This window comes from Peromyscus leucopus, chromosome 7 (assembly GCF_004664715.2).
Source record: "Peromyscus leucopus breed LL Stock chromosome 7, UCI_PerLeu_2.1, whole genome shotgun sequence".
In the NCBI taxonomy this organism is placed as follows: domain Eukaryota; kingdom Metazoa; phylum Chordata; class Mammalia; order Rodentia; family Cricetidae; genus Peromyscus; species Peromyscus leucopus.
Genome location: NC_051069.1, coordinates 33,356,265 through 33,367,020, shown reverse-complemented (window position 1 = coordinate 33,367,020; position 10,756 = coordinate 33,356,265). Strand labels below are relative to the sequence as shown.

The window sequence follows — 10,756 nt, the reverse complement described above, 5'->3', positions numbered from 1 at the left end:
TACATTGAGTGTTGGATTTTAATGAGCCCCTTACAGTAAACACACAGGAAAACATCCTCCACATTTGTTATAAAATGTTTTGTGGTGAATTCCATCACACATTGGTTTTGTTTTGTTTTTAATGACTATGCAGTGCACTGTGTTTTTTCTTCCTCTTTGGACTAGATTTAGGAAAACAAGGGTTAAAAAATAAAATGTTTAATTCTGGTAATGATATGAAACTTTAAATTTAAAATATATGCTACTGCTTGCTTTCATATCTACTATATTATACCATGTTAATCATATGTGTGTGTAATTCAGTAATCTGAATATTTGTAATACAGTTACGTAGCTAACCTCAGCTCAGCTCAGATTGCTTTTAGGGATCAGAGTATAGACATGATTAGGAATACATAAATACATCTCAGTATAAAGCACATTTATTATGAAGATGTTTTTCTTCTTACAAGCTTCACCAATGCATTTTTTACTTCCTTGTTTCTCAGACTGTATATCAGTGGATTTAGCATGGGAATCACTGTAGTATAAAACACTGAGGTCACTTTCTCATGGATGAGTGAACCATTCGAAGCAGGTTTCAGATACATGGACATGAGCGACCCATAAAATATAAGAACAGCTGTCAGGTGGGAGCTGCAGGTGTTAAAGGCTTTGGATTTGCCCTCTTTCGAGTGGATGCGGAGGATGCTGGCCAGAATAAACCCATAAGATATGATTATTGTCAGGCTGGTGGCTACCATATTAAATCCACCAATGATAAAAATCAAAAGCTCATCAATATAAGTGCTGGAACAGGAGAGTTGAATAAGAGGTACGATGTCACAGAAATAATGTTTAATGATGTTGGATTTGCAGAAAGATAACCTTAATATACAGCCCCCATGAATCACAGCGTCAGTGAAGCCCACTGAAAAGACAGTGGCCACCAGTAAAGAACAGACCCGAGGGGACATGATGACAGCATAGAGCAACGGACTGCAGATGGCCACATAACGATCGTAGGCCATGGCGGCCAACATGTAGCATTCAGAAATGACAAAAATACAGAAAAAGAAGAGCTGAGCCATACAATCGGAATAAGAGATAGCTTTATCCCTGCTTAGAAACCCCACCAGCATTTTGGGAGTAATAACAGATGAGTAGCAGAAATCTAAAAAGGACAAACTACTGAGGAAATAGTACATGGGGGTATGCAGTTGAGAGTTCAGCTTGATGAGCGCCATCATGCCAAGGTTTCCCACCGTAGTGACGATGTAAATCACCAAGAAGAGACAGAAGAGGGGCAGCTGAAGAGCTGGCTCCTCAGTTAACCCCAACAGCAGAAACTCAGTCACCGTGGAGTGATTTCTTAAGCTCATTCTCCTCTGAGAAATTTGTAAAGATGAGTCGGGGAGGAAATGTCAAATAAGAGCGAATCCTTGTTGTTCTCAAGTCCTCCAGAGCCCAGGTGTTTCTAGCTGTGAAAAACAAAGACTGTTGTAAAATTCAAAGGGTCAGCATATACATTGGGAAGTCAGTAAGCACCTACTACCATCGGTTTTATGAACCACCAATACACTTCACCTCCAGGGCCTCAAATTCTCTGGGCAAAGGATCAAACATTCCACCCTAGAATCTAGGACAGGAGTCATGCTAAGGATTGTGAAGGCATTCTCCTGAAGCAAATCAGCAGAAGTTCATAACTAAGAGGATGGAACCAAGACATTTCTCAAAAGACTGTGTGACTGTGGCTCACTCTGCTTTACCAACACAGCAGTTGTCATTACTATCAACTATTTTTTTGCATTCTAGATTTTCCAGCATTGATAAGAGAATACTGACTAAGTGAAAGTATTAAGAGGTATTGCATGAAATGAATACTCAAGGATCATTTACTAGAAACATCTGATGAGTTACAGAGACAATTCCTCAGTTCTCCTAAAGGACTATATAGAATAAAATATTTCCAAGTGTTTAATGATAGGCCACTTGAACACTTTTTTTTTCTTTTTGTATAGCAATAGTGTGACTTGGGAAACAAGTTCTCGTGGGTTAGCAGTATTTTCAAGTGGACTTTAAATGGTTTTCCTGCTTGAAAGTCTGTTCTCCTCACACTTACAGATGATGGGAGAATGCTGACCTCTCAAAGGAGTTCCAGGCTTCTTGATCTCAGCTACTGTCTGGGCTCAGACTTCACCACTACTGCTTCCACTATGGGAACATCAGCAACCTGGAGATCTGTATCTCTTCCTGGAGGCTTCCGAACAGCACTCCTTCTCTATTCTCATTCTCTGGTGAAGAGCCAAGATGGTAATCTTGAAGTAGCCTGCCCTCAGGTTGAACAAGGCCTTGTCTCTGAGGTCTGACTACTTTTTCCTTGGTGTCCTGCTGACCACAGAGCTCTGTCTGAACTTTCACATATGGAGTCCTTCCCAGGCTTGTAGCTATCATTTTCTCAACCTCTTCGGTTCTGGATCTGTCTCCCTCCATGACTCTTCAAGAAGCTGTTTCATTTTGGTTTCCAATCAGTTATTAACATTAAGGACAAGATACTATTTGGCTACCTGAACTTCCAAAGATGCAGGAAATCCTTATTTCCCAGAACCTTCTCTCTTTCTGAAGAAAGGGAGCTTAATGACATTCAACAGGTATTTTCTTAGGGGGATCAACTCTACAAAGCACAAATCTTTTGTATCATGAGCAAATGGGGGTACCCAGTTGCCCTTGGCCTGTTACAGAAATACCTAGGTGTCTTCCTGTCCCATTACCCCTTACCAGTTAGGGTATACATATGCAGACTAGTCATAATGACTGTACAGAAAGACAAAGAAAGGGGGTGTTCAACAGGATTCGTATTCTCATGTTTTATTTTTCCTTTAATCTCATGGATGTTTCCATACCAGTCTTTAATCTGCCCTGAGGGTCACACACACACTAACCATTCTCAGTACATATCTAATCCTCCCACACAAGCCCCTAGTCTTACCGGCCTTTTGATCAAAGGAAAATGTCTCTCATATTTCCTGTTTCTTCTTTTGTTCTAGTGTCCTATATATTTCTGACTTCTGTTCAAATCAGTTCTCTTTTTTATTTTTCCTAATGTCCATGGAAATTTTAGGTTTATGTCCTTTCTCCTCAAAATGGTCCATTGTCCATCAACATCTGCATCACTTGGGAGCTTGTTAGGACAAATCTTGAAACACATAGTGTATTTCAACTTATGGTGCATATCCAATCAACCTAGCTACACTTGAAGTGCTCAGTAGCCACTTAGAGGCTATCTTACTGTAATTTTTTTCTAAATATGAAGTCTCATTATGAATGCAGAAGGCAACAGTGAGCACACCGTTACAGCTCTGACCAAATCTCTAAGACTTGTAGGGAAGCCACTAATTCACAAAGCAGTCTTTGTGAACTTTTTTCCGTAAAACTTAGAAATACTGCAAAGCATTGTTGTATAAGCGACATAAGACCAAAAGTATGAGCGGATGCTAACATTGTAAGGTCTGCAAAGCACGAGTTAAAGCTCAGTCTAACAGCATCTTCCCTCCACTCCTGCCACTGACTCAGCGGGGCACAAGTACACGAAGACTCTAGAGCTCGTAGGGCAATCAGGAGTGGATGTTAGACCATGTTATCACAGTCAGAAGATACGACCACTTCTGAAACTCACCTTCCTCCTTCTGGTGGCTTCAGGAGACTTCTTCCTCCTGGTGGTTTCAAATAAGAATCTCTTTCTTCCCTCTTCTCTAAGAAATAAAGGTGGGTTAATATAGCTTCTTCCCTAACTAGCAAAACAACAGCAGATAACAAGAAGCTGAGAGTTTGATTCTTAGTTCAAGCATTTTATTTGAGTTAAAATAAATTTCTACATTCATTAATGTAGAAATATAAAGACAGTCATCCCCGGGGTTTCTTTTCTCCTGGGGCTCATCAACCTGTGAGTTTGTAAGACCTGGTCCCAAGCTGCATGATACATCATTTCATGCATCTAGTATAGATGAGGCACACTGAGCAAAGCTTCCAAACACTCCCTTAGAGCTTTTGCAACCCACTGGGTCTGAAGGCCACTCAACACAGACCCTTCTGGGACATGCTGTTGAATTACTGGATCATCCTAGGAGGCACCTACATGCTCATAGGTGTTGTTTGAGCTCAGAAATGGAAAGCCTCGTTACTATAGAATATGTTAGATTACAAATTATGCCTTTAAAAGGTGGATGAATTTACTTAAGCTGAAGGGATGTGATGAAATATTCAATATTTAGATAAGGATGTGAGCAAAGAAACTAAGACACAGAAAATATAAGCTTATATAAAAGTCATCAGGAATGGTTTGTACTTCCTGGGTAAAGGAGCCCCAAGAGTGTCACGGAACTGGCCTCTGGTTCCTAGGCATGGATCCCTGGGATATCTGGCAGAGTGCCTCATGATCTTTGGATGAGCCTCTTTCTAGTGACCTTAAAACAGTATATGTACTTGAAACTTCCAAATTTCAGGGAAAACAACCAGATCTTGCTTTGGGAATATTTGTAAGTTATCTCATAATTAGTTATAAAGTATATACTACATTAAAACTAGTAACTCTAGTGGGTGGAGAAAAAAAATATGTGGCCCTCATTTATATCATTTTGGTATTAAACTATGTCCTCAAATAAACCTATATTTTTAGAAAACACACCCTTGGGATCGTCCCTATCCCCCTGTCTACCCTCCCTTTGAGGGGTAAGCCATTGTAGAACTTCTTCTAACACACACACACACACACACACGCACGCACGCACGCACGCACGCACGCACGCTCGCTCGCTCGCTCGCTCGCTCGCTTGCACACTCACGTGTTGATCTGTCCTACCATTTTAGAGCTTGTTGAGATAAAGCATAATTTCTTATTTCTCAATGTGTTCCCACATCTGGCACATACAAGTATGTATTCTTTCAATAGCATGTTCATCCCCAAATACTTTTAAAAAACAAATTACACTTGTTTATTTGTTTGTGTTTGGGGGAGACATGTGGACACATATGGGGGCCCATGGATGACTTGTAAGAGTTGGTTGTCTTCTTCCACCATGTGGTTCTAGGGGGAACAAACTCAGGTTGTTAGGCTTGGCAGCAGGCACTTTATTTGGTCAGCTATCTCACCAGCCCTCAAGAATCATTTTCAATCAGACTATATTGTTCTTGCCTGTTTAAAAATATTATTTTTGGTTGTGAGCCTAGCCAGGCGGTGGTGGTGCACGCCTTTAATCCCAGCACTCAGGAGGCAGAGCCAGGCAGATCTCTGTGAGTTCGAGGCCAGCATGGGTTACCAAATGAGTCCCAGGAAAGGCGCAAAGCTACACAGAGAAACCCTGTCTCGAAAAACCAAAAAGAAAAAAGAAAAAAAAAATATTATTAACCAAAAAATCAATGAAAATGGGCTCCCAGAGAAATATTTTTATTAATATTTGCCAGGAAAGTGACAATATGAATCTGATTCTTTTGTTTTCATTTTATTAATAATATTTAAAAGAATACAAAGTAATGAGTTTTGTTATGGTACTTTATATACTTACGTCATTTTGTTTTTTCTTACACTGCATCCCTTGCCTGATGCATAATTGGAAAAGTTTTTTTTTCCATTCTGTAGTCTGCCATTCCACTCTGGTGATATTTTTCTTTGCTATGCAGAAATGTTTTTAATTCATTCATCAATTTTGGGCTCCCATCAATTTAGAATTATTTCCTGAGCTAATGATGTGATTTTCAGAAAGTTCTTGCCTCTATGTGTGTCTTGAAATGCTTTCCTCTAGCAGTTTTGATGTTTCGGGTTTTACATTAAGGTCTTTGACCCACTTTGAATTAACTTTTATGCAAAGAGAATGATATCAGGCTAGCTTTATTCTTCTACATGAACATACCTAGTTTTCCCAGCACCTTTTGTTAAGGAAGATCTTAATTTCCAAAGTTTGTTTTTGATGATTTTGTAAAAAATCATGTGACTATAGCTGTGAGAATTTATTCCTGGGTGCTCTGTTCTACTCCATTGGTCTACATGTCTGTTTCTGTGCCAGTGCTTAGCAATGTTCATTACTGTGGCTCTGTGGTATAATTTGAGATCAGATATGATGATGCTTCCAGAATCATGGTTTCTGCTTAGGGTTGCTTTAGTTAGTCAAAGTTCATATGAATTTTAGGATTTTTTTCCAGTTCTGTAGAAGATGTCATTGGAATTTTGATGGGGACTGTGTTGAGTTGGTAGAATATTTTTAGTAATATATCCATTTGTATAGTATTAGTTCTGCTAATCCGTAAGCAAGGACAGTCTTTCCATCATCGAGTTTGTCTTGTATAGATAGATCTTTCACTTCCTCAATTAGGTTTATTTATGGGTATTCTTAAGCTACAGTACATGAAAATTTTCTGATTTCTTTTCAACAAGTCATGATTGGTATATAGAAAATCTCCCAATTTTGTACGTTGATTTTACATCCTGCTAGTTTAATGAATGTATTATCAGCCCCAAGAGTCTTTTGGTCATGTCTTTAGGATCTTCTAAGTATAAGATCACATTATCTGACAAGACTACTTTTTTTGGACTCTTCCTTTTTTATTTATATTATTTTTAAGTCTTTCTCTTCTCTCACTGCTCTAGCTATGACAAGTACTAATGGGGCAAGAGCAGAAAGGGGAGGCACCATTGTTTCACTCTTGATTTTACAGCAAGTGTTTGTCTGTCCTCATCTAGTATGATGGAGGATGGAGATAAGTCTATCAACTAAACACTTTATTACTTTTAAATCTGTTATAGTTTCAAGTTTTCTTTTTATTCTCTAATGATGTTTTAGAGCAGAATCTGTTGTAATGTCTTCTTTTTATCTCTCATTTATTAGTGTGTGTCTTTTTTTCTCTTTCCTTTAGTTACTTTGTCTCTGAAGTTCCTATGTTGACCTTTAAAGGTCACAGTGAGGCACTGAAGTCACTCACTGCTATCATGGCTTTGGTGTTTGTTTTATGAAATTAGAAGTCCCAACATTTGAAGTATGTGTATTTGCAATTGTTATAAATCCTTAAGGAATTGCTTTCACTATTATGATGTAGTGGTGGGTTTTTTGTTTGTTTGTCTCTTACAGATTTAGTTAGAAGATTACCTTATCAGATATCATGACAGCTTTGCCTCTTCTATTTGTTTGATAGATTCACTATTAGCCTCTGACATTTGTTTTTACTTTTATTTGTATGGATGGATGTGTGCCTGCCTGAGATTATGTGTACTTTGTATGTGAAAATGCCAAACTATTGAAAGTCACCTCATGTGGGTACTGGGAAACAAACCTAGGTGCTCTGCAAGAGCAGTAAGTGCTCTTACTCTTAATCTATGGGTGACTTTGTCTCTGAGGTATCTTCTTGGAGGCAATAGACAGTTGGATCTTGTTTTTGTTTGTTTGTTTTTCAAGTCTCCATAGTCCATTTTTTAATTGAGAAAAATTTTTATTCATTTTACATACAATCAAAGATCACACTCTTCCCTCCTCCTGACCCTCCAGCCTCCCCCTCCCAACCCACCCCCCATTCTCTCCTACAAGAAGGTAAGGCCTCCCATGGCGAGGTACGTGTAGTAAAGACAAATCCAAGCCCCTTCCCCTGCCTCAAGGCTATGTGAGGTGTTCCATCATAGGTAGTGGGCTCCAAAAAGCCTGCTCATGCACCAGGGATGGATTCTGATCCTACTGCCAGGGGTCCCTTAAGCAGATCGAGTTACACAACTGTCTCTCTATGCAGAGGGCCTAGTCCAGTCCCATGCAGGCTCCACAGCTGTTGATCCAAATTTCATGAGTTCCCATTAGTTTAGTTTGGTCGTCTCTGCAGGTTTCCCCATCATGATCTTGATGCCCTTGCTCATAGAATCCCTCTTATCTCTCTTTGACTGGACTCTTAAAGCTCTGCCTGGTGTTTGGCTGTGGATCATCCTGCATCTGCTTCCATCAGTTACTGGAGAAAGACTCTATGATGACAATTAGAGTATTCACTGATCTGATCACTGGGGTAAACCAGTTCAGTTCAGGAACCCACTACACTACTTCAAGTAGTCTAAGCTGGAGTCATCCTTGGGGATTCCTGGGAACTTCTCTAGCACCTGGTTTCTCCCTGTCCCCATGATGTCTCCCTCTACCATGGTATCTCTTTCATTGCTTTCCCACTCCATCCCTGTTCCAGTTCAACCATCCCGTTCCCTTATGTTCTTGTCCCCCATCCCCTACCTTCCATTGTCCACCCCTCATCCCCAGTTTACTCATGGAGATCTCATCTATTTCCCCTTCCCAGGGCGATCCATACAGGATCTTGTTTTTTAATCCAGTAAGTCAGTCTGCATTTTTTTATTCATTAGTTGGGGCTATTCATGTTTAAACATATTATTAAGAAATGTTAATTAATTCCTTTAATTTTATCAATTGTTTTTCTTGTTTTTTGAATTATTGTTCTTTTTTTTCTTTTCTATTAATAATAAGCAAAATAAAATTAAATAATTAAAGAAAATGACCAAGAAGAATCTTGTGGACTGGAAAAGAGTGAAACATTAGAAAAGGGAACAAAAAATGGGAAAATAAAACAAAACAAAAAATAGCATCTCAATAATTAAAGTGGTAAAAAACAAAATTAGATAAAGATAAAAAGTACCTTACAAAATAAAAAGTTTTTCAAATTAGCCAATATGATAAATGCAAAATACCACTAAAAGCATAACAGAGAGGAAAACAGGGAATGGAGCAAAAAAAAGGGAAGAAAGAAAGAAATGAAAAATGTGAAGAAAACAATATTGAAAACAATGTGTGAACAATTATATGAATGTGTGAAGGAGAGTGAAAAAATAAAGGTAGGCAATAAAGAAAAATTACCACTAAAGGTATAGTAAAAAGAAAAATGAGAGTCACAATAGCAAAAAGAAAAAAGAAGGAGGGAAGGGAGGAAGGGAGGAAGGAAGGAGGGAAGAAGGAAAGGAGGGAGGGAAGGAAGGAAAAAGGAAGTAAGGAAGGGAGGGAGGGAAAAAGGAAGTAAGGAAGGGAGGGAGGGAAGAAGGAAGGAAGGAAGGAAGGAAGGAAGGAAGGAAGGAAGGAAGAAAGGAAGGAAGGAAGGAAGGAAAGAAGGAAGGGAGGAAGGAAGGAAGAAAGGGAAGGAAGGAGGGAGGGAGGAAGGGAGGGAGAAAGGGAGGGAGAAAGGGAGGGAGGGAGGAAGAATTGATGCAACTTCCTCTCAGGACTTTGGAACTTGGAGAGTGCTGCCAGCTACATGCTTGAGATGGGACAGAGAGGGCATAGGTTGGACTTGGGAGCCCCTGTCTTTCCCGTGGCTTCCGCAACATTGGAGACTCTATTGAACAAGTGGGGGCTTCTCTTCAGGCTTCCCTTCGCACACCACGGCTCTGGGCTCCCATGCTCAGCTTTACAGTCTGTGAGCTGGTCAGGTTCTGCCATCCGCTAGCCAGAGTTTCCCCGGGTCAGACTCCCTGGAGTCTCTCAGATTCTAGCTCGAGAGGAACTTCCAGGTGGGAGGGAGTATGTGGAGCAACCAGAGCACTGGGACCTGCACCTGTGGAGCATCCTTCTTAAGATTTTCAAGATTTTGAAGTGCTCAAGTATTAATCACCCTGCTGGAGGATTGCACTTCAGTGTTCCTGGTTCCACATCAGGGGCTGGCAGAGAGGTGGTTCTGGAGGCTGATCTACTTGCTGACCCGAGGCTCAGCCCTTTCATCTACAATGTCATTCCCAGCCGATCAGACCTGCTCCAGGCCACTGAGGGCAGGGCTGTATGCTTCACTGCCCAGATTGAGTCTCATGGAGTCTGCATGCTTCAACTTGTCAGTGTTCAACACTCCTACTCTCCACAATTGCCTCCTTGGGCTGTGTCTCACACAGGTACTGTGACAGATTAAATTCTAGCTCCCTGGTTTGTGTGTGTTCCTTGTTCCCAGGGCTCAGGGAACTTGGTTTTAACAAAAAGATTCCCTCTCTTAATGGCCCCCAACTACAGTGCTCTGACTGACATGACATGATGGAATGGCTCTCCACTGACTTGCCTTCTGAAGGAAGCACTGTTCTATCAACTTGATTTGAGGTTTGTGAGGGCTGTGAGCTTGCTCTATACCACTGGTTCTCTATCTGTGGGTCACAATCCTTTGGAAGTTGAATGACCCTTCCACAGAGGTCTCCTAAGCCCAATGGCAAACACAGACACTTACATTACAGTGCATAATGGTAGCAAAATTACAGTTATGAAGTAACAACGAAAATAATTTTATGGCTGGGGGGTCTCCACAGCGTGAGGAACTGTATTAAAGGGCCAGAGCCTGAGAAGCACTGTTCGAGGACTGCCGGTCTCTTCACCAGAGATGCCCAGCTAACTGTTTACATGAGGCTTCCACTTCCCTTCCGGGCTGTGTTGCTGCACAGCCGCAGGCAGCCGAGGCTCACTTGGCTGATTCCTTTTCCGTGAGTCATTCATCCTTTTTCTCAGCTGTGACAGTTTTGTGTCACTGCTTTTGTGAACTTCTGAAGCGCTTCCCCTAGCTCTCTTCGGAATCGAGTCTAGTGTTTCTCATTCTCCTCTTCTCATTAACTGGATCCTTAGAGGAAGCTTCTAGTCTGTCATCATTTATTTAGAGTGTTTTCATACAATTTTTTTTGTTTTTTTGTTTGTTTGTTTTTCTACTTTTACTGAACTTTTTGTGGTTTCACATCATGCATTCCGATCCAACTTATCTCCCCATACCCTCCCATCCACCCTCTGCCCTT

General features: G+C 40.6%; 1 protein-coding gene across 1 annotated transcript in view; it reads right to left on the bottom strand.

Moving 5' to 3' along the window:
- Positions 1–404: 404 nt before the first annotated feature.
- LOC114691279 (olfactory receptor 8D4) overlaps positions 405–10,756 on the bottom strand; it is a 32,587-nt gene continuing 22,235 nt past the window's right edge. Inside the window, exons 2-3 of the mRNA XM_028866541.2 lie at positions 3,656–3,731; positions 405–1,460 (exon numbers count right to left, since the gene is read on the bottom strand). Coding sequence (XP_028722374.1) covers positions 426–1,361 — 936 coding nt within the window. The 5' untranslated portion in view covers positions 1,362–1,460; positions 3,656–3,731 and the 3' untranslated portion in view covers positions 405–425. The remainder of the gene's footprint in view (positions 1,461–3,655; positions 3,732–10,756) is intronic.